This window comes from Chironomus tepperi, unplaced genomic scaffold, assembly GCF_022539635.2.
Source record: "Chironomus tepperi strain 1889 unplaced genomic scaffold, CSIRO-AGI_Ctep_v1 contig_163, whole genome shotgun sequence".
Taxonomy (NCBI): Eukaryota; Metazoa; Arthropoda; class Insecta; order Diptera; family Chironomidae; genus Chironomus; species Chironomus tepperi.
In genome coordinates, this window is record NW_027226285.1 from 633248 (window position 1) to 658095 (window position 24848).

The 24848-nt window shown below is 32.7% G+C and overlaps 1 protein-coding gene across 1 annotated transcript in view; it reads right to left on the reverse strand.

The window, feature by feature from the left end:
- Positions 1–24848, reverse strand: part of LOC139088480 (putative receptor-type tyrosine-protein phosphatase mosPTP-1) — a 46193-nt gene that overhangs the window by 17790 nt on the left and 3555 nt on the right. Inside the window, exons 2-4 of the mRNA XM_070637722.1 lie at positions 3375–3544; positions 1983–2109; positions 1658–1781 (exon numbers count right to left, since the gene is read on the reverse strand). Coding sequence (XP_070493823.1) covers positions 1658–1781; positions 1983–2109; positions 3375–3544 — 421 coding nt within the window. The remainder of the gene's footprint in view (positions 1–1657; positions 1782–1982; positions 2110–3374; positions 3545–24848) is intronic.

Here is a 24848-nt window from a genome sequence, read left to right on the forward strand (position 1 = left end):
CTAAGTCACCCAGACATTCAGACAGTTCAAGTACTTCCGAATCTTACATCAAAACTAAAGTTGACCTCAACATGAAGAAATCCTCAATTTACATTCCCAACCACATTCGACACTTTATGCATGAAAATTATACCGCACATATAACACATATTCACATCACTCGCTAATGATCCTGTCATGCGTACGCACTTATAAAATTTAATGCGTGTGTTATATTAAATTATTTGTATAGCAATGAGCAAGAGAAAAGAAAGGAAATGGAAAGAAAACACTTTTCATTCATTCCTCGTACTGCTTTTTTTTTTTTGCTTCTTTTATTGAGCAATTAAAATATTTACGTAATAAAGGCAATGCACAAATGATGTCAAATGAGAGAAAATGAGAAATATGACGGATATAAAAAATTTAAATTCCTTTTTTTCACTCGTGATTATTCCTCGCCTGCTCTTTGTTATTTCAAGTCTTTTGTCACGAATGTATTAAGTGATTCTTTTTATTTCCTCCTATTTTAAGCTTATTTTTATGCTTTTTTTATGGAATGAATGAAACTTTGTTGTTGGCTAGGTGCAACAATAATCCTTTTGTAAAAGTGGTCTGCAGCTATGGATGAATAAAAGGAATTATTATGGCTACAATGTAGATAAACAGTAGAATTATGAAATGTCCCAAAGTAGCTTTGTGATTTTTAGAGAGGATTTTCATTTTTTTTTGCTTGGAAACAATCAGCACTAGGAATAAAGGACTTGTTATGATATAATGGTAGTTGAGTGATTCTGAAGTCTTTTGGGCTTTTTGAATGATGATTTTGTTGAGATTATTTGGATCTAGGATGACAGCGGAAAAGCAGCATTAGCGTAGTAGTAAGAGCTTTGACTAAACCACCCAGGCTTGATTCCAAGTCTCAAGTCTAGTCGGATTTAGGTGCTTTTTGCTGTCTCTAGTGCCATATATGACATACTTTCGAATTTAAATCCAATCCAATTAAAGTGTTGTTCAAACTGTGTGCCACGGCACTCTAGAGTGCCATCAACATTTCCTGCAAGTGCCATTAACCGCATGCGATGTTCTCTTCGGTTTGCAGCTAGGCATCAAGATGTGTCGCAACACACAGGTTGCTTACCACTGCTCTAAATCATAAGCTATCCCTGTCTAGCTATCAACAGTCCCAATCTTTCATTAAAGCCAACTTTTAAAAAAATTACACCAAAAACTCCATGATAAGAATCTCTAATTACCATGTCGTAAAAAGTGCATGACAAAAAAAGACTCAGCAGGGATCACATCACTCATAAAAATTTCCCCTTTAAACGTACAAAAAAAAACTTTTTAACGCACATTTCATTACACATTTTTAATCATATCAGGATACGAAAAACAAAATACAAAAACTCGCTTCCTTCGCCAGACTCGTCAGTAAAACATAAATGTAGGCAAAGTGAGAAAAAGAAAAATTATTTCGTAAAACGGACGGGCAACAAACAACAACATTATTTACTAGCTGTAATAATTATAATGATTATTATTATTATTTGAATGAGGAGAAATAGAGGAAGAATGGAAAGGTAATTAAACAGAAATAATGATAGCAATTTTGCCTTGTTATGTGCCCGTGTTGGCTTGTATATGGAAGTATAAATGGAATGGTAATAAATGTTACCTTATCTGTATGATGAAATCTATGACAGGATCGTTTCTTGAGTCTTGTAAATGAGCCCACGATAAATTCACTTGACGAGATGTAAAATACGTGATTAATGGACGTTCTGGTGGAGCAGGTACGTCTGTAAACATAAAAGAAAAAAGAATAAGCATTAGAAATGCTATCAATACAACAGAATTCCTTAACTGCGTGCTTTGTGTCCATTTATTGTATGTATGTGATGATGATAGCAAGAGTTGGATAATACACAATGGACGTAAAAGCATAGCAGTAAAGCAAACTCTATTCTTTAGTAAATAAATCGTTCATTTCAAGTGTTTACCTTGAATCAGTAGGTCAATTATTGACTCAGGACTGTGTCTATCATTTATAATACAACTATATTCACCCGTATCTGTTGATACGGTTTTGTTGAAATATAAACTATAATTATCAGTCAACAGGCTTATCTGTAATGAAATAAATAAGGTGTTTCTATGTCAGTTGGATCAAGTATCATTGATTTTTCCTTTATTTCTTTCTGTCTTGTTTGTTTGTTTGATAAAGTTCAGAGATTAAAGATAAATGAGGATAAAGTATTGAATTGAGCAGGTAAATCTACTTGAGAATCATTTATTTGTAGTGATTATTGACAGACATGACAATCTATTTTTGGGATGGTATTGATGCTGCCTCTTGGGGTTTGTTTGTAGAAAATTTTGTCGTTTTGGGTTTTTGAGGTTCAATTGCAAAATTTGTCATTTATAGAACTTTAGCTTCAAGATATTTTTCAATTTTTCTACTAATCAGATGCCAAGCTATCAACCTTCAATCACTTAGAACGTTCAACCTCGTCATCAACGTTGATTTTAATTTTTATTGAAATTTTTCTTAGAAATATTTTAATAAAATATTACAATTTATATTATCCTACAGCTATGTTTTAATGGATGTTCCAGGAATAAAATTCAACTTTTCAATCTTCGTTAAGAGAAGCACAATTTAACATTTCAACCCCCATCACATTGCCATATCATTCTTCAAGATCTCAAAAAAATTTACCTCATTTTTCTTCGTTTTTTATCGAAATTTTTTCTCATCGTTTAAAGTTTTCACCTTGTTAAATTACTTAAAGAGGATAACATGCTTTGGGATTGTTCACTTATTATGTTACGCTCTACGTCTCTCTGAGTTCTTATACGCTGCTCTACGCCTTTATATGCTCCTCTACGTCCTTATACATCCCTCTACATCCCTTTACGTCCCTCTATATCTTTCTACCTCTCTACGTGCTTCAACGTTCCTCTACCTCCTCTATGCACCCTCTATACTACTATACGTCTCTCTTCATCCCTATACGCTTCTCTAAATTCACCTACGCCCTTTAACAGGAGGTTAAAAAGTCAACATTTAAAAAAAAATTAGCAGTTGACCGTCTACCCTCGCAGCAATTCGAAATGAATTTTACATGATCTTTTGAATAAATCCAGGAGAGACAATCGGCAAAACACACTATTTGCCTTAAAAATGGGTAAAAATCTTCCGTCATGGTGCTGTTAGAGGAACTTTGCATCTTACTGTAAATGAGGCGATGCAGCGATGTCCTAGTGAATACGGTGTCCTCTTCGGTTTCAATAGTCAAGAAGATGTGCTTAACTTGAGAAATTTTGTACATTTCCCTGCTCATTTCAATCAAAATCTATCATTTTACAACGAAAATCTTAAGTCTACTCACTTTTTGGTTATGAACCATTGGCAATCCATTTACAAACTTTAATATTGTCTGCTGAGATTTCTTCCATACAAGTGTGTCGATTAGCGAGTGCTCATTTACTCCCGGACACGGTAATGTAAGATTATATCCCGCCGTAACAGAGATTTGCTTCATAGGTATGTTTTCTTCATCTAAAATAAACAGCATAAAAACAGAAGTATTAGCATCAGCATAAAGTGTAAATGAGAGTTCTGGGTTGGCATGGTTGATGCTGCTTATCGCAAACACTAAATATAAATTGTGTTTGTATTTCTCTCGTTTTCCTTCTTTTTTTGCTCCATGAAATGCTTTATAAATAAATATAATTTGAGATTCTGTTGAAGACAGTCATCATTTCCCTTCAAGAGGAATCAAAATTGCTTGCTGATTCAGAAAATTTTTGTGCTTATTGAATAACATTATTTAAAGATTTTTTTTTTTATATTCGAACAATGTGTTTTTCTTATTAATTTTTTCTTTCTACATGACTGACTGGTTAACGAGTTTGTCCAGTGATTTGTCTGGCTGTCTGTATATCAGGTTGACTTAATTAATTGATTGACTGTTTCGATTTATTGACTGAAGTGTGAGTTAAATAGCAATTATAATTAATTGTTGGACTGATTAATTAATTGGATGTCTGGTGATTTGATGTGCTGTCTGATTGACTTTATTGCTATTTTTGTGTTTTTATTGGTGTGATGTTCAGTTAGGTAGACAAAATGGGGAGGGTTTAATGCGATAATGCAAACGTCAGTTTAATATTTCATTGAATTGTGGAAGTTAATGTAAAACTGAATTTACAGAATTGAGCTAATTTTTATGACAAGTCGTCGTTATAGGATATTTAACAGAATAGTACCCAAAAGGCACACGGCGTAAAAATGGACAAAAATCTGATCCCAGGTCAGAATGATTCTCTTTTCCTAGATTGATTCAATGAAATTCGGCCATGTGCCATATGTTTTCCGTGGTATAACTACGTCGAACAGATTCCAAAAGGAACTTGGACCCACGTCCATCGATTTGCAATCGAAAATTCCAGGCTGTTTGTAGAATTTCACTACAATCCCGATCGTGTTCGACCATATTAGTCCATACAATTGTCAGACTTCAGATGAGACATCTGAGTTTAGGAATAAGAGTCAAAAGTGTCCATTTTAATCAACTTCTTATTAGAAAGGCTCTTGAATTAACTCAATTTAATGAAAATTTTAAGATAACCTTTAACAATACGCCTCCAGAACTTCTTTCAAGCTTCATTCTCAACTTGCTTGTTCTTCATCGTTAGCCAAACAAATATAAGATTTTTTAAGCTTTTTGAATTTTTTCTTTTGTTTGTTCAAGTTGAATTTTTTTTTCTATTCATGATTCTTATTTCAGAAAAAAATCTTTCGACAACATGTGTGCTCACATGAGCGCTGTCTTTTGCATAAATATGAATTGGAGAGCTTTCATGGCATTCAAGAATATAAAAAAAAAGTTTTTATTTTGCTTCTTTCAAAAGAGTTTAATTTTTATGTAGAAAGGGCTTTTGTGTATTTTAATCTTAACATTGTATTGTCTTCATTTTCTGCAGAGATTTTTCGGATTTAAATGAAATATTTTCTTGAATAAGTTTTGAATTTAGATTCAAAATTGTTTCAGCTTAGTTTAATGCTTGTTGAAATTTATTAAGAATTTTTTTAGAAATTCTAACAATTTTTTAATCTGTCAGAGCTTAGTCTTTTTGTAAGATGTCATGTAAAGTAATGTTTTTGGAGATTAAAATGTGAAATTTATGCAAAAAATCATGCAAATTCTGTTCTTGTAGAAGCCTGATACCAGAAAACAGGGACGTAGGGGGGCATCAACCAGCGACCCCGTCCTTCTCCCTCTGAATAGCCTTAAAAGCGTCTATGTCGCATTTAGGTGGATTCATCGTTAAAACCTGCACTTTACGTCTTGTAATTGACCTTGATGCCACTAATGCCACATTAGGTGTCACAAATAACATCATAATTAAACTCAATATCTCTATAGCATCTCAAAAGCCACAAATTACCATCAAACTTGCACCAAACACAAGACTGACACATTGCACAATCAAGCATACCTTACCTTATCATTCACACACAACAAATTAATAAATTAATGACAAAATTTTCACTACAATTTACTTCAACTCATCCTCACAATTCGCAACACACACATCTCCTCACAACCCAATTTACAGGTACTCAAAATAAAATGTGAAGGAGCATAAAAATTTTTTTCCATTCCCCACCTTTCACATTCCTTAATTCTTTCACTTCAAAAAAGAAAACTTTTTCCTTACGTCATTATCATTTCATTAAGCTTCTACCTCCTACAGAATGGATAACATCAGCAGTATCAGCACAAATTGCATTTCATGGTTATACTCATGGATACAACAAAAAAAAGAAGAATAATAATATTGAAGTGAGAGAATTTCAAGGTGTAGTCTATGAAAAGCTACTTAACAACAAAAAAGCTTAATCTGTATGAAAGAGCTTGCTCATGTTTCATTGGGTTTTTATGTGGAGCAGGCAGCAGAGTTGTTGGAAGACGTGGTCTAATGAATTATGGATTTCTGGGGAGGGTATAATCCAGGTATCGTTCAAGAAATAGGTCACTGATGTATCTGTGTCGACAAATTCTTAAAGATGAGACATTTAAGGATGGCAAAGTCTAATCTAATTGACAGTAACTCAAACTGCAAAGAATTTTGGGAACAATTTGAATTGTTTTGCCTTAATTAAGCTTGACATGCAAGAATAGTTTCTGAGGCCGGATATCATCGAATCTAGTCTGGAGTCAAGATCACGCTAGTCTGAGGCTGCATATTCAGCCGTTTCTACGCCCTATACCTTCCGTGTTGATGTCTACTTGAGTTGTAGATAAAGCCGAGCCGAGTGACGTCGACATTTTCATACAAAAATCGAGTCTTCTTCAAGTTCTTTGCTTTATGTCAATCTTTATTCCAAAAACGACTGCATTTCAACCCTGCCAAGCTTTGTGTGAGATTTTCTCATGCTGTTTTTAGCACAACTGACCATAATAAGGGACAACTTCATAAACAGTTTATTCTAAAATATACCTAATACCATTAGGAATTCAATTATGCAGCAATGCGCTATAAGCCCAAAAATCAAGATTCATCTCCATACTACTCTTGTGTTTCTGAATGCTTATTTCACGCCAACAAGGAATATTTTTAATCAAATTTTTATTCTTAAAGTACAGCATTCACACCAGCACAATCATCGAGTTGTTAGCTTTGCTAATATTAATATTGTACTTCAAATAAGCTTTATTGCTTTAAGGAACTTCTCATAGGAGCAACTTTCAGTATGAAAAGTGGAAAGTAAATTAGCGATATCATCAAAATGCTGATGAGAACTGTTAATTCCGTTCATTTCCATTCTCGAACTTGTTTGTGTACTCTACGATGATATTCCATCCATTTTTCCTAACATAAATTTTTTATTATATGATATTTTCATTTTTTTTTGCTCGGCTGTGACAATGATAAAGCATTCCCATGACAGGATTTGAAAGAGGAAAAAAATGATAACATGTGAATTTTAATATGACTGGCTGACTGACTTACTGACTTGGGAGCTGTCAGTGCGATGGGTGTATGATGGTTTTGATGGATATAATAACAATATGGAATTCGTCAGTTGTCAAGGTTAAAGAGCTTAGGCTTAGTCAATATGTAATGGGGGATTGTTTGGAAGTGATGTGTATCAGATTGTGGATATGAGTTCTGAGGACGGAATTGGGATGTTTTGGAATGGTTTAGTCACTTGAGGGGTGTATTTAAGGAGGGGTTAGCGGTTGATCATGTCAAGGAGGTTTAGTTCCTTTGGTTCCCTATCCCGGCAATCAACTCGAACTTGACATTTGGTCAGCAACCGAGTCAGGCTACGGTTTCCCCAAACCCACAATGTCCGGAATCTAAAACCCTTAATTATGGGACTTTTGGAGCAAACCTTCAACTTTCTTGATTCTCATACAGCTTTAAATTCCATCCGCAACTCAAAAAACCGGACAACAACTGCCAACGACCCCTTATCCTATCCCCCAAAAAACACAATTTCCTGCGTCAAATTCATCCACATTTAACAATTTATTTGCTTAAGACTTGGCAACTTCCTCAATTCACAGGAAGAGGAACATAAAAAGGGAAAAAATATTGTTATTTGTATCAAGCAACTCCTCAAACATAGATGCGAACAACATTCTACCTTGATTTTTGACAGGTTTATTTGCATAACATTTGAAATTTATGATTCCATTCATTAGTACTTTAATGAAATGAGAATGAAAAGAAAGGCACAAGAAAGGAACAAAAAAATTTTAAAAAGAAAAACAAATGAGGGATTTTTTGCCGTACTTTTTGTAATCCATTTATTGCTTCTATTGCTGTTTGTTTTTGTGATTTTTTTCTGGAACTTTTGAATTAGCAAAATTAATTGAAATTAAAAAGAGTTTTGGAATTAGAAACTTTTGTTGCTTCCAAAAATTTTGAAGTTGGCGAAATTTTTTAATTAATGTTCATTTCTGTTTGTTCAGCTAATCTTGTTATATAGACCAAAAAAATATGGAGGATTATTGTTCTAAAAATAATTGAGTTTCGAGAACGAATAAGCAAAAATTTGAGTTTTGGAGCTTTTGTGCTTTGCCTATATAAGGAGGCATTTTTTTATCAACCATGAACGTTTTTGGATGTAAAGCTGAATGGGATTTTTAAAGTAAATAGAAGCATATTGTCGGATGATGTTGCGAAATACGCCGGGATTACAGAAAAAGACTTGAAAATCCAAAAATAGATTCACGGAATGCTTTTAAGGGTGGATGGGGCAGGGTGGTTAATCCAGTTGTGGACATTCTTTTTTCCACAGCATACCTTGGTTGTAAATCTCGACCAAAAGCCAAACACGATCTTCAGTTCATGATAATTCTATAAATGTGCCGCGGTCCTTAGGTTTTCAACCAGTTTTGGACAATCTGTGTGTCAAAAAACAATTTGTGGGTCACATGACGGCATCGGTCGAGGCTTGTCACTAAGGTGTATCGCGAAAAAAGGGTTGTCCATCACTGCCTTAATCCTTCCTAAGAGCGTCAAAAGACCGATTTGTCGAATTACATCCTAGCCAAATGCCCCCTCAAGCATAACAAGCTGAGAATTTATTCATCTAAAATTTCCATAAATCTTTAAATGATGCAAAATCAAATCGTCCTACCTTTTCCCTGTTAACCAAATATTTTCCATCTGATTTGACAAATTCCTAAACATTCAACCCTTCTTAATTGAATAGAAAATAAAATTTTTTTGGCTACCAATTCTAATGACATTAACAGCATTAGTCAAAAAAATTTCTCGGAAGGATGAATTTGCCTTTTGACTTGTGGCATATTTTTTTTTTTCATGTTTTGTGGGCTTCCATTTTTAAGTAATAAAAATACATCTACAATAAAAAATCATAAAGGTATGCAAATATTCTAAGAAGGTTCAAGGGTATATAAAAATGTATTTTTTCCATATTTTATTGTGACTTTCAGAGAGACAAAGATGTTGTGACTTGTTGTAGGCGGATTTTTATTATGTAATTTTTTTCGAATATTTGAATCCGAATACGGTGAAACACGGTCCGTGCTAGAATCACTTTTTTTTGGCCTTTTCTACGACGTGTGCCATCTGGGCTTAACAGAGGCGATTTAATAATTTTAATAAATTTCCAACAAAGTCGTTTATAACAAAATCTGACATTATAATCGCATCTGTAAGCAACAAAAATGCTCAAATATCATAAAAAATATTCTTATAAATCACAAAGAGAAATCCAACAAGATTGAATAACGTAAAAGAATTTTTTAATACTTCTGTTCTGACTTTGTAATGCTGATTTATATTGATTGCGACAAAAAAAGGGACACTTGACCTTTACTTTTAAGTTTTTATTTTTAGCAATGAAATTCATCGAAGGTTATGAATTTCAACTTGAGTGCTCTTTTTTGATGTTTTGGAATGGATTAGTACTGAAGTTACGACTTTTGGACTATTGAGTATTCAATTGAGGTCGTTCTACTTGTTGTCGTTCTATAGCTTGTTTTCAGCACCCTCAAAGTTCTAAGAATGCGGTCTTAGACGAACTACAAGCCTTAAACTGAAGGTCTGCTTACCTAATATTCAGGATTGCGGTTCTTGTCCAAACACTAGTTTTGTGGGAGAAAGAACATCATCCATGAATCAACCCTATTGTTGTTGACAGAAATCTAATTCTTGTTCTTTTAATTCTTGAATTTCAATTTGGCAAATTCTTTTTCATTTCTTTTCTTTTTTTGGAAGACTTGCTTCAAGAAACTTGATCTAAAAAAAGAATTTCTGAGAAAGTTTTGTTTGTAAGCTTGTGTCAGAGAATCAGAACAGTAAGAAAGAAGTGTCTAGTTTCATTTGAGATCCTAACATCTAATGTTTAATGAAGAAGGAATGGGCTATTAAACTTGTGGAAGCTCCATTAGGTAAGGTGTTTAGGTCTGACTTTGAAAATGGCAAGGGATCATGTGGGCGGAAAGAAGCTTTTGATCGAGAGAGTATTGCACTTGTAATCAGAAAATGGCAAGCGGTAGTCAGCAATGGAACGGTAGTTATGGATCACAATTGATCTGAACGGCCAGCAAAGTAAGTGGGCAAGTGACAATTTATTATGTGAAAATTGGCTGGCAGGAATCTAAATTCCTCTTTGTTGTCGTCAATAACAGACATTATTCCACTTCTGGATGCCAACTCAGCGACGTAACACTTTCCTACCAGCTACAACGAACTGCTCTGTTAAGCTTAATCCTCAAAGCTCTAATCAAATTATCTATCTACTGTCTAAATTCTCAACACCATAAAATCCAGCCAAAGGTATGAAAAAAATCGATTGAAAAACTTTCCTAAATAAAGAATTAATTTATTTTAATTTCTTAAATTGGTAGTTAAACCTCCCCAATTTTGCTCATACTTTACTACTTATTTCCTCAAATCTAACAATTAAATGTTTAGAATTGCCTTAATTAAATCAGAAAAGAGTTTAATTTACGGAAATTTTCAGATTGCGATTTTACCATTTAACCCCTTTTTTTTGTGCTTATCCCTCATTCACTGTCTCATTCTAATTATTCTTAGCACATTAAATTTATTTAATTTTTTTTTGTTTCTGTGTGCCTCTCATGATAAAAATACAACGAACATTTAAGGCGTGCAAAGAGGCAAATCAGAACAAAAAAAAAATCATTAAAAACTCTTTAAATGAAGAAGATATAAAAAGCTCAGATTTTGGGGATAGCAACGCATTTTAGTGCTAAGTACATTTGAGCCTAGAAACGGAGTGATATAAAACCTCAAAATCCTCTTATACGTATTCAATTCATTTTTCATGACACTATGGTTTTTAATACCTAGAAAAAGAGGATTTTTCTCTTAGGATGAGTATGGTAGGTGCTTAAGATACGATGGAGTGTTTGAGAATATTAATAAACAATATTGTGTCAGTTGATATGATTACGTTGGATGTAGAGATCAATTATGATTTATGGCGTTCTCATGGTATTGTTTTGTGAGAAACCAGATAATTGTTAATGTCAATATTCAGGCAGCGAAAATCTGGATAATGCTTCCTAATGTCGATTCCTCTAGCTACTCCAACAGCATTTCATTTTTCGCTGCAAATATAAGCTACAACCAGTCGTTCAGTTGTCATTAGGGCACACTCACGTAGATTTATCAATGTGAGGACTAATCTGGACATTAAAAAATCGGAAGGTACAGAAATTTCCTCTAACAACAGCCATGTGTCGATACATACTGGCGTGGCACTGGTTTGGTGCCAGAATTTGTCTGAATCAGGGACGATGCCAGAGTCACGCCGACCTCATGGTGCAGAAAGACCTCTAAGGTACCTAATGCTGGTCTCATTGCCTATTAGAAGTTGCGAATTTCACAATAGAATTACTTATTCCTTCAATAACCCTACCTACTTCAGCTCCAACGGCCTATCTCCCAATATAACCCCAATCAGCCCACCAAGTCAGTAAAAAGTGTTTACATTCATAGCACAGATACAAATCTTTATGTTCCATTTTAAAAAACAATCGCGTTGAAAACTTTCTTTTCGTTTTGCAATTAAGCCACCTCACAAAAGCCTCCACCGTAGCTGTGAAGAGAATTTTTCTTCGTTTTTTCCGTTTTTCTCGTGTAAGCGGAAGAAATGAAAGAAAAATGGCAAAAGTTTCCATTTCTGTTCTCGAGCAATGTTACCGAAATGCCGGATTAAAAAGGAAAAAGGAATGAAGAAAGAAGGAATTTATAATGTGTGACGCACATGATTTATTTCATCATGTCAAGAGCTGAAAAATGAGTTGCTTTAAAATTAAAGTGAGTCTAGAAAATTTTTTATTTGTTTGTGGATTTTTCGTAGAAAATTTAACGATCAAATGTGGATTTTTTGCTGCCGCATTTATGTGAGTAAATAAAGAAATTGATATTCAAATATTTTTTTTTGATGGGTTACTCGTTAATTTTTTTATGTGATGAATCCCTCCATACGCAGAAAAATAAAATAAATGTTTTGACTTTTGTTGACTAAGTGAATATATTTTGAGGAGATAATTTGAAAATAATATACTTTAAAGGCTGTGAATTTTGATTGGTGCTTGAGTATGTATGGAAATGCGATAAACAACATTACTTGGTAGATGTTTAAGGACTTTTCTGAGTGGGAAGTGAAGAAAGTTCAACCACGGATCATTTAAAGCCCCGTTCAAGCTAATTTATCAATCCCACGTCGAAACCAACTCCATTTGGAAGCCATGTCTGTAAAACAGATCCATATGACTTCTACCTGCTAACCATATGGCTGTCAATTAGAAAGAAACCGCATCTGTTAGTAAATGAGCCATGAGACTTACTATAGAGACTAGTAGAGACAATATAGCACTTTGTATTGACAAATGGCAAAGGACAGCTACTTAGAGTGACTTTCTACTTAAAAAGCCTTCCTCACCTATGTCGCTCGGGTTAATACATCCAATAATACCAAAATAGAATCATTCTTCATCCATTAAACCCATTCCAGAAACATACATACATACATACATTAGTATCGCAATAGATCCCACATATTCTACTTAAAAGTGTAGGCATATTAAATTGTGGTTAATGGTTGTATACTTAGAAAATGTTTAGGTTGGATTGATAAATACGTTTGAAAATTTACATCGAAAGCATTTTTTTTATCTTAACAAATTTATTTTATTTTGAAAAATTGTCGCGATTTTATATTTCCATGTGTCATGTTTCCAAGGGGTTCAACGGAGTGAAATGAAATTGATAAATCTATGTTTTCAAACATTTAACGTTATTCTTGAAATCATTGAATGAAGAAGCCAAAATATTTCTGATTTTTCATAAGGCAACAGAACATTGAAGCCATAAATATTCGATATGGGTTGTTGTAACAATAAAATTTTGGTATGTTTTTGAGATTTTATTGCCTTGGAGTCGGTTTTGACGACAGTCTTCAAAAGTTTCTAGTGACAATATGTTTATTGTTGTCAATCGGTTCTATTTTTGAGAGGATTTCAATTTTGATGCACAATATGAGTATGAATTTTAGAAATATAAGAGTCTACTGATGAGGGACGTAATCAGAAGGAGGAGGATTGATTGGTTTGAGGGTTCTGGGTACGCAACTGCTACTAGTCCATCGTTTATCATGTATTAAGACAAAAGGAAGGATTCGTCCAATAATATAGGTCTGTAGCCTTGAAAAACTACAAGATACAGTCGAAAACGAATTTAAGATGCAGACAATGAAGATCTTCGATTCTTGGCCAAACCCTAGCCTCAAACTCCTATCTACCTTATTAAATGATCCAAAAAGAGTTATTTACCCAATGTGGGTGAAAATTGGAACCATATTTTTACGTAAAAAATCTCCATTCACATTTTAAATTGATGTGGATGTTAATCTGATTTTTTGAATCCAATTTTCAGCATCCCATTGAATCCAAATGTTTAATTAAACCTTTTCAATATTAATGGATTTACGCCATTGAGTCATTAACCGATTATTTTCTGCTTGAATTGATTTTATTTGATATAAAAGGTAAAAAATTGTGATGTGATTAAAGGTAAATCCATTTTTAAATATTTATTTATGAGACTTAATTGAAAAGTATTTAAATTGAACTGTAAAAGGATCTATTAATAGTGTAGACAGGACTAACCTTCATGTTGTCCTGTGAATAGTGCACAGACTTATTATTAACCTTCTCAGAAAAATAACCCATCATAAAATGCCATTATCATTTTGTATATTTTTCTCTTGAAATATTCAATGCAAACCCATCATCATAAACATTTTTTGTTGACTTTTTTTTAGCTGTGAGGGGTTGTACGAATTTTATGTGATGATATGGGCTAGAGAGGTCATTCTCTCATTTTAATATATTCAATATAGAGTAGATAAGACTCCAGGAGTCGGGCTCAACTCCAATTCCAGCAAAGTTCGTGTCTATTGAAGTCTGAGTCCAACAGAGCTTGCCTCCATTGGAATCCGGACTCAAAAATGGAGTCCTGCCAACTCTGATTCAATAATTCATACCAAGTTCATCCTTTTGCTTAGTTCAACGCTCTTACTGGACTTTGAGACAAGTCAACTTGAATGAACCATTCCATACAAAACCCCAGACGACATCAAGCTCTGACGTACTCAAAGCACATCACATAACATCCAAACAACCCCCATGAAAAATATATTTTGATCCTTTCAAAGTTTAATGCTCCTAGATTTCACTCCAAAAAGAACTTGTTTTTCATTCTTTAACAGCGTAACAAATATTATTTTCATTTTTAAGGTATTCACCATCGTCATCGTCAGATGAATTTTTTTTTTTGTCGACAATTGGGTGAGTATAAAAAATATTTTTTTTCTAGAGTAACAAAATAAAAGCGAGAAAAATAAGTTTAGTGAACTAACTGATGATTGAAATTTTGTTGTTTGTTCATGCTGTCAGTCGATGAAAATTAATGATGTTGATGAGAATGATTGTGGATTTATTGTTGTTGAAGGTAATTAAATGCCGATGAAAGAATCGATTTGTGGGTTTTTGAGTTATAGGTCATTTACATTGGGGGACAGTTGTTTTTGAGGATTTTTGAGTTTGAAGCTTTTTGACCTAATATTGAGCTGGAAGGTTGTGTGGGTCGTTCACTAAACATGCACCCTAATAGTCAAAAAGACCACTTTTTGTAGCCATAGTGGTATTTTGGTATGAATGCCTCCTAATTCCATGAAGACATGCTCACTGCTTATTAGGGGTAACATGCCCTTACACCATAGAGGGGGCTCCTAAGAACATTGCGTAATAAGTCAACAGCCCCTTATTGTTTGCCTAATTCAAGTTAAAAACTGTCCACTCGCGTATGTTGAAATTCCATAAATAGTTCTGTGTCTTTACATTACTTAGCTGCATTCTACTTTGTGGCATAATCTTGATAATTGTAAGAGTTTCGCGGAACTGAATAATTTCTTTATGAATACAAAGCAAAGTAAGCAATATTAAATATCCAACGGTAATCATGAATATTTTACAACATCTAATTGACTTATATTTGTTCTACACTTAATGGACTACTAATTTCATCCATATAAAGACATTAAAATACAATTATCGAATATTTTTTGTTGTAAGTGCTTCACAAATTGACTTATATGCATTAATGGATTTGAAAAGTTGGAAAAATATACAGACATCAGTCAGAAAGTTCACAAGACCCAGTTTGAAAACTGTTTTCCTGATTTCCTTATAAGCGCTTGAAGATAATTTGGATATCGTCTTAAAAAAGGTTCTTCATGAATTTTTTCTTTGACCTTTTTAAATTATCATTAATTAAAATGAATGAAATTAATTCACTTTCATTCTTGAAAAGTTTCAAGCAATTTCAATATTGGATTAATTACATTAATTCGAGATCGGAAGGGGTTTATCGTTAAGAAAATGATCTCGTGTCTAAAGCGCATTTCATCAAATTAGGTTGATCATCAGCTACCGTCCCCTAAGAGACCTCAGTAAAGGTCAAAAGCTCTGTAAATCCTTACATATTTCAACATCACCAAAGTTCAAATAAACCACATAATTTTCCTTTCAATCGCCATCATTAATAAAGTAAAAGGATCCATCGACAGTCATTAATAACACTTTCAGACATTACGGTAAATTTTTCAATAAACGATGTCGGGTCGAGACAAAAATGAAATTCTTCTTCATTTTGTGTACACTTGATTATTATTCATGAACGGCTTTCTGTTGAGGTTCAACATTTCTTTTGCTTTTTTTTATTTTTTTATTTCGCTTCCTTCTAACATTGAACTTTAAAAAATTTATGTAGAAGATGGTGGAAAAAAAAAAATCGGAAAAACATGTTCGGTTTGGCCTTTTCTGTTTTGGAGGGATCGAGACGGAAAGTGAACCGAAAAGAAGGAAAAATAACATAATAATAAATTAATGTTTAGCAGCGCGAAAAATACGGAACTTGAAATCACATGCAATGCAATTGTGTAACGTTAGCAGAGAGTAAGGAATTGGTATGGAAATTCCGATATTAAATTTTAATTGGAGCTCGTTGTCGAGTTGGATTTTGTAAGTAAGATTGAGGGGCGTATCAGGGAGGTATGGGGAAGTGACCTCTAAACCTACAGCCTCCCCCCCTCACCATCCAGTGCATACGCCTCTGACTCTTTCTTTCTGAGTCCAATTGAGTCAATTTCGAGTTCAATTGAGTCAGTTTCGAGTCAACTCAACTCCACATATCATTCGATTTGACTTCAAACTCTAGCATTGATGAATAAAGCCACATTTCTATGACTTTTTATTGAAACATGACCAAACCTCCTCTGATCCTCCATCAAAATTATTTAAGACCCACAAAAAACCCAACCAACCTTCACTTAACGACGGTTCTGATGACATTCAAAACTAATAAATTCATTATCCAATCATATTGACATTCTGCCTCAAATAACCCATTTCAAAAGTTTTGAAAAATAAGAAATCCGTGCACGAAATAGATTTGATTTTCGTGATCCAACAAAACTTTTATTTTCTGCTATTTTTTCCAATTCTATATTGCAATTTGATTCTCACATATAGCTTTGTTATTGAGTTCATAGCCTAACTCAACGTGTTTTACATTTGGATGTACATAAACTTAATCGTTTTTGTCAGATATACATGAATACATTTATATGGGGCAAGAGAAACAGCACACAACATAAAATATACTTTTTTCATGCTTACTTTCCGCAATTTCCTATCCAATTCCGATAATTTTATTGTATAGTTTCATATGGAACTACCTTTCTTTTTTGGATATCATATCACGTCATTCAGGCATCGAAAAAATATATTTTCAGCATTTTGTGATTTAATTTTTAATCTAATCCGTCAACGTCTATCATTATATCCACGTTACTAATTTACAATTTTTTTTAAAGGATCATGTCCCTTTTCATCTATTCCAATTTTAGAAATTTTGTGGTATTTCTAGCTTTAAATGACTTTCGTCGAAGTCAAGGTAAAGCTTTCACTGAAATGCTTTGAATTTTTAATATAATTTTGTAAAACTTTTCACTTTAAACTCAAATATGAATATTTTAAGTAAGTTTATGGCTTGACCACTTTTTGGAAGGTGTAACTTAATTTAAAATTGGATTTTGAATATACTCTAGTGACACAAATGAGGAAGGATGCGTCAGAGATACTTTAAGACTGCGTCACAGATAGATTAAGGCTACGTCATGGATGAGGGAAAGTATTAACCACCAAACAAATCACAGTATAGTCTTCAAGCTTTACTCATCTATGTCATTCAGTCATCGAACTCAATCGAGCTTCAATCCACTTAATATACTTAAATAACACTTTCTAATCCATTCTATTAACATGTATTTGCAATCTGAATATGTCAAAGCATAAATACCCAAAAAATACGAAACATTACTGATCATTTTAATGGCTTTTCCATGTTCGTCTCTATATATTTTTTTGAATTAATCATTTCAATATTTTATGGACTATTGAATATTCAGCAAAGCATAGTTTTATATGACTAGCATAGCAACAATTTGTAGATTTGAAAATGAATAATTAATTGCAAATAACATTGAGTAGAAAATTATTTGTCGAAAATATTTTTTTGAAAATCTATAATTAATGTTGATTGATTCATCCTTCAAATACTAACAAATGCCTCAATTGTCTTTGTATTAATGATTTAATTAGTTTCATCATCCGTGCTAGACATAAAAAAAGTTCAAAAAGTAAACCTAATTAGTTTGATTGAAAAGAGAATAAAAAGTTTGTACAAATCAATATTTCATTAATTATGATACACTTGTAGCACTTGAGGCGATTACAATGGATAGCATAGTAATTAATGTGAGAAATTTGTCTAGATATATTCAAATAATTTAGCTACATTGTCTATTTTATTGTAATTTAACAATATTTTATCGTTCTGAAAATTTGTAAAATTTATTTTATGAAATAGTTCGGAACATTTACTGAAAAATTGATATGATTGAGTTCCTTTTATGATTGAAACTCCTAAAAATATAAATGTTGCCTACTCATATTAATGGTAGAGTTACTGATGATGACTATTGAAATTATATGAATTATTAGCGTCCATCGCAGAATCATCAGTTATGAGAAGCCTTTAGGGTAGTCAAGAAACTGTTCAAACCTTTAGCAGGGACATAAAAAAACCCAAACAGACCAGTCCAAGTCCAATATATCTTAAACAAGAGCTCGAATTCGACTCAATAAGACTTTTCCATACAAAATCCGAGTCAACTTCGAGCTCTGTCTTAGACTTTACTCTCCTTAAAAATTGGACATGACATCATCTGTATCCAAACCACAACATAACAACACAACATTCATGAAAATTTCACAAGTATTTTTCAATTTCTGCTCATTTCAAGAGAAATATCAACATTACAAAACTGAATTGATTTCCATATATAGGACCATGTTCCATATACAAACACACACACAAAAAATATTTATGATATTTACGAATGTGATAAAGGTAAATGTTGCCAAATTGTTTACATTTAAGCACACACGCAGCAAAGGAAAAAATTTTATTTCTAGAGTCTAAAATACCAGAAATAATTAAAGTTAAAATAAACTTTATGAACCATCAACGTCGAAATATTTCAACAGAAATTATATGGAAAATGTACCTATATAATTTTTTTGCATGGGTTAATGATTAAATCCAGCTATTTGACCTTTTTTTTGCTTTCTTCCTCTTCCTCTCGTGCCATACCTTTTTCCATTTTACCATATTCATTCATATGATATTTTATAGAAACTACTTTACTGCTGAATTGTAGAAATTATATTCATATACGCAATTCAGAAAATCGATGTGGTATTATAGAGATGGTATAGAAATGAACAATTTTTTGTTTCTTCCTTATTACCCGTGGGGAGATTGTTTTTTGTGTGATTTTGGTTTAGAAATCGGTAGCTGATAGCGAAAGAAAAAGACAAAGAAGAAGGTCGAAATTGAAATTAGCATCAATAAAATATTGTTGAAAATAGGAGCTGGATTCAGGAGTTTAGATTTATGCTCCTAGTGGTTCATGGTCCTAGTGGTAATTTGTCTCGGGTTGAAGGGAAGAAGCAAGATTTTTTTGTATGAAATGCATGAATTTTGGTAGGGTTTTATATAGGGCTCGTCCAATAATGCAGGTCGGCTGACAATAAATGCTGACCTACAGCCTTGGACGAGCCCTAAGATACAACTGAATACTACAGCTCTGTGTATCTTAGATTTAAATCATATGCTTAAATGATGTTGCTAGTTTTATGACTTTTGTATCGCAAAACCCTGGTAAATTGAAGAATTTTGTTCAAAAGAATGGAGAAGGGGGTCGGATTCAAGGGAAGCTGGGGTTGAATAAAGGGCAACATACCTCATTTTGAAAAAAATTTGCTACGGGTTCTCGCGGCTACGCCCCAGTTTTGCATTTAAGAATTTTGTTCAAAAAGAGACCAAGGGGGGTCGGTGAGGATTGACCTCGAAAACCAATCAATAATCAAATATCTGATTATAAACCTAATTTCAAATTCAAATTAAAAGCGATCATCAAAGCCCAAAATCTTCAAAGCAAACATTTTCTTTCCAAAAAAAATTCCCACAAGGAAACCAAAAATGAAAAATATGAAAAGGAGTCTTCCTTCTTTTATACCTTTAAATTGAAATTTAATGGAAGGAAATTTCTTCCCCTCTCACTCCATCCACATTTCATTCCATATTTGATATTTCATGTGGAATTATATTTGAATTTATTGAAGAGAAAACATTTTTTCCACTCGAATTGAATGTGAAAATTTCATTTTAAAATATTTATTGCTATATGATTGGTGTTAAAAATATAAAAATTATGAAATTTTTCCCTTTAATGTTTATTTAATGATTAGAATCTTTGAGGGATAATGTTTGGTGTATGTTCAGGCACATAAAATTTGTAAATCTCATGTATTGACATCCAAAAAAGGGTTCATATGGAAACAGAAAACATTTTGTAATTAAATGCTATAAAAAATTGGGTCGCTCAATAGAGTCGGCAATAAATTTTGTAAATAGTTAAGATTAAAATTTAATGGCAAATTTATGACTTTATTTTACTGAATATTTGTGCTGATTATTGCAGAATTTTCGGATATATAAGGTGGAAATTTATTAGTAAAATTGTAAAATATTTCGGAATTAAATTCCCATTCTAGTTGAATGGGCCAAATGACTAGATACCATACAATAATAAGGATAATGAAAATATCACATGACATGTGTAATGCTCTATGTCTTGCATAACAATAATAATGATATTGGTCTGACCATACGATCTGATAATGAAAAATAATATAATTTAATTACGTTTGAGAAGGATATTGATGTTATCGGAAATTATGTTGTATTTTGGAACTGAAATGGAATTATTTTTGGCCATTGTAATTAAAATGAATTAATTAGGTTTCTGATTTTGCAATAATATGCTTTGACTGGTGACATTAGATAGAATTGCGGTCATGATGACTTACATACTAAATTGATATTTCCATTGAAATTATCATTAGGCTTTAATTTTGGCAGTAAATTCAGTAAATTATTGAAAATTCTCAAATTTAGCTTCCCACAGTAACAAAATTACAAAAATGTTCATCAAATTTCATGCAAATACTCAAAACACCCAGGCCAGGTGTACAAAAATCCAAAACACATTTATTTATCATCCACGCAATATCCAACCGCCCACAACATTTATAAACAATCTTCCAAAACATTTAGTAATTCAAACAAATAATCAAGCATTTATTTTATTATCCTGAGAATATACAAAAGTTAATGGGAGGATGTGTATAAATAATTGGGAAAAATTTGGTATTGCATCTGATTCAGGAGTGTATTCAGGGGTAGGGAAGAGGTTTAGGTACTTGAGTCGTGATCAACCTGACAACAATCCCAGCAAATGTGAGCTATGCTTCTGTCTAAGATTGAGTCACAAATTATAGGCTTCTAGGATTAGGGTAGATTCAGTTGTTGTCTCAGGTTGGGTCAGGATTCGATTACACAAATTGACACAAATTCACACAATTTTCGTCCGAATTATTAGTCTAGAATTTTCCCTTTAAACCTCCGTGTAATGCTATACAAACTATTTATGTTATTTACCAAGAATATTTCCAAAAATCTAATAATAAAAATAGCTTTCCGCCCCAACATGTCATTTTTCACTATCACATTTTGTCTGTAAGTAATCATCAGCACTAATCAACCGACTATTCCCAAACAAAACTAAAAAAAAAAAAATTCAGTCATGAACGTAAACTGTTTACTTATTTATTCCGAAACACTTTTTCATGCGTGACTCATTAATCATGAAATCATGTCCGGAATTGAAAAGGTCAACATTTTTTTCGATTATGAATGCACACATGATCGACATCATATGTCAAATTGACTTAAATTCAAAGAAGCTTACGATTCCAACAAAATATCGATTTTTTGAGGCATTTGAGGAATTTTATTTCATTAAATCTCTGAAAATGTCTCGACAAAAATGTTCAAATGAAATTAAAATATTATCAAGAATGTCTCAATTTAAATTACATTCCTATTTGCCTCAAATTCCATACTTTTTATCAGCACTCCATTTTCAAATCAATTTTTATTTCAATAGAATGTAAACGAAAAGCACTTAAATATCAATCATGTACTATAAAGGAATGATATGTAGCATGTAAAAGACATTATATTGATATCATGAAATGAGAAATGAAATACATAGACAGATAAGTTTACATATTCAACATTTCAATGCGAATTTTACATCATATCAAGCTTGATAAAGCTACAAAGTGATTCATGAAGAGTTTAAAGTCGAGACTTTATTGGGAATTGCTGGAAAAACGGTCTGAAGAGCCAGTAGAGTCAGCAGATTGTCATAAATGTAAGCAATTGCCCTAACATGCAAATAAAATGGTTTCATGGGACAGAAATGCTACATTGTTACCTAAAAGGGATCATTCTGACTGTTTTGGATAGTCAGCCACCCTTGAGCCACTCTAACGATTCTGTCCAATTGGTCACGACCTGATAATCATTCCAAATCATCACAACCATTTAAAAAATGCGCCTTAAATCCACGAAACCCAAACCAAACCCCCAAAAAGCCAAACTTCCCAAAATTCACATATTCAATCACTCACACATTGCCATGTGGGGGGATGAAAAAGCACTGAACAAGCAAGACTGAATTTCGAATTGGGTATAAAATTTTCATCAAACTCAATTCAGCAAATTCAATTTTAAAAGCACAACAATGGAATAGAAAAGAAAACATAAATACATCACGTCACTGTTTGAATGTCTTTTGTTGAAGGTTCTCGTCTAGAAAATTTATTTTTTGCCTCATCTTCAGTAAGAAGTTCATCATCCGGTAAATACAGAAGTAAATTACATTTGTACAAAGTGTTAACACGATAACACAAGAAAGAAGTAAGAAGAAGAATTAGGAAAGTGAATTTTTTTAAAGAAATGAACAGAACAGAAGCAAGCAAGTAAGGAAAAAAATCGATTTTTTCCTTCCCATTTCAAATGAGGCCGTTTCCTTTCATTTGAGGCAACGTCTTAAAATGGATGAGAGAAACAAGAAATAATAATAAAGAAGGAATGGAGAAGTTCAAGGTCATTTGCGGAAGCATTTGTAGCTGTCAGAGAGTATCTTTTGCGGAAATGTTTCTCATTGATTCTGATCCTTTTCTGTCTTTTTTTTCTTTGGCTCTATCTCGATGTGTCTTTATGTACACGATTTCCATAGAAAGTCAAGTCATAAGGAAAACTTTTATAAATCCAATTTTTTTTTTGTTAAGCGTAAAATTTTATTTTCAAATTTTCTTTTCTTATTTCTTTTGTGTTATTCTCTGTTATACTTGATTTTTTAAGTTGGGAGTTGGAAGGTGAAGTTTGGAAAATCGAGCTGAATTTTTGAAATTTTCAAGAATTTTTTGATTTGTAGAGCTTAAAATTAACTCAAATTTAATTGGAAAAGTTTACTAGAATCGAGTATGAGGTCTGGTTTTGGGGGTAATTTACCATTGTTCAGAGTCGACCAAAATTGATTTTGTTTGGAAAAATTGAATAGAATCGACATTGAGCTTTAATTTTAACAAAATTAATGTACATCATAGAATTTCCGGACCATGTGAGTGTATATTGAAATCAAGAACTCTGCACCATCATATTATAGCTTTGTCAATTAAGTTAACAGTGCTAGACACCCCAAGAAATTGATTTTGATGCCTGATGCTTCTCGATTTTCAATTTTTAAAGGTAATTAAAACTTTTTATTCTCCAAAAATGACAGAAACATAAAAAAATTGCTTCACGAAGGGTGCCTGACCCGCAAAACCTCCAATAACTGTATCCCTGCTTCGAATTCCTCCAATTCATTCGAACAATCCTTCAAAAATAACAAAAATCACTCAAATCCGATCAAAAGTTCCAACAATTCAAAAAAACATTCATTCTCAATCCACCAAAATCCACCGTTATCCTCAAATCCCAATATCTGTCGAGTGATAATAGCACAAGAAGAAAACTTCCCTTTCTGCACCATCAAAAAAAAAAAAATAATTTTTTTTCATCACATAAAGTTGTAAAAAAGTTCATGCAGCGACAACACGGCATGAGCGAAAATTGGATTTTTTTTTTGTGTTCATCGCTTTGGATCTTTAATCCGAATGAACAATGCAGTTACACACATAAATGGTTAAATACTGATAGAACTGAAATTCTATGTGATGATGAAGTTTCCGCTCGCTCTGAATATCTTCAATGCTTTCGGAAAGGATCGAAAAAAAAAATTTTTTTTTTGTTATCAACTTTTATGCTTTTTCTTTTAGTTTCTATTGAGACTTCTTCTTATTGCCTTGCCAAGTAGGTGCTGATAGTGTTCCTATTCCTTCTGTCATGTACAACATAATGTTTTTATTGAATTCCTTTGTTTCTGCTCAGTTACATTTGTTGGCTTTTTTTTTTTTTTTTTATTTTAGTTTGTCGACTTTTTGGGAAGTTTGGATATTGGATGAGAAAAATATGTGTTTGTGGTCAAGATAATTTTAGATCCTTATTTACATTGGTTTTGTTGGAAGTTTTGGTATTGATAGTAAACGAGCTCGAGATGCCATAGAACATAACTTTGTGGACTAACCATAAGATCTCCTAGTTTGGAAGTCATAACACATAGAAATAGTGCAAAATATGACAGTTGTGTCAGCTTGGGTCTCAATTTAATGAAAAACAGCTTCAGACCAAGCTCACGCCGTCCTATGGCCAGATTAAGCGCTATTTCGACATCGTTAACTTCCAGGTGCAATAAGGCCTTAACTTTACACTGTCAAACTCACTCATACACATTGTTAAACATCCCATATTCAGCACCACCTTATCACACAAAAATGAACGACTCTTAACCCTCAAAACACCTAAATTCATCCAAAATATTTTTCACAATCCAAACTACATACCTTTCAGCACATCTTTACGTTACCCAAAAAAAAAATCAAATTTTAATTTGGGTACAACGATGAGAAAGAAGAAGACCAAGGTTAACAATCTAAATAATGTCTGTGTACCGAAAATTCCGTAGCTTAATAATGATGAAAATTGGAATTTTTTCTGTTTAATTTAAATTAATATTTTATTAAAAAAAGCAAACATTTTTTTAGTTTAGAAAATTTCATCAGATTTTTTCTCGGAAGTTCCATTATGATGTAACAAAAAAAAAAGAAGATGAAGAAGTGGCACACAAAAAAGCAGAGAAT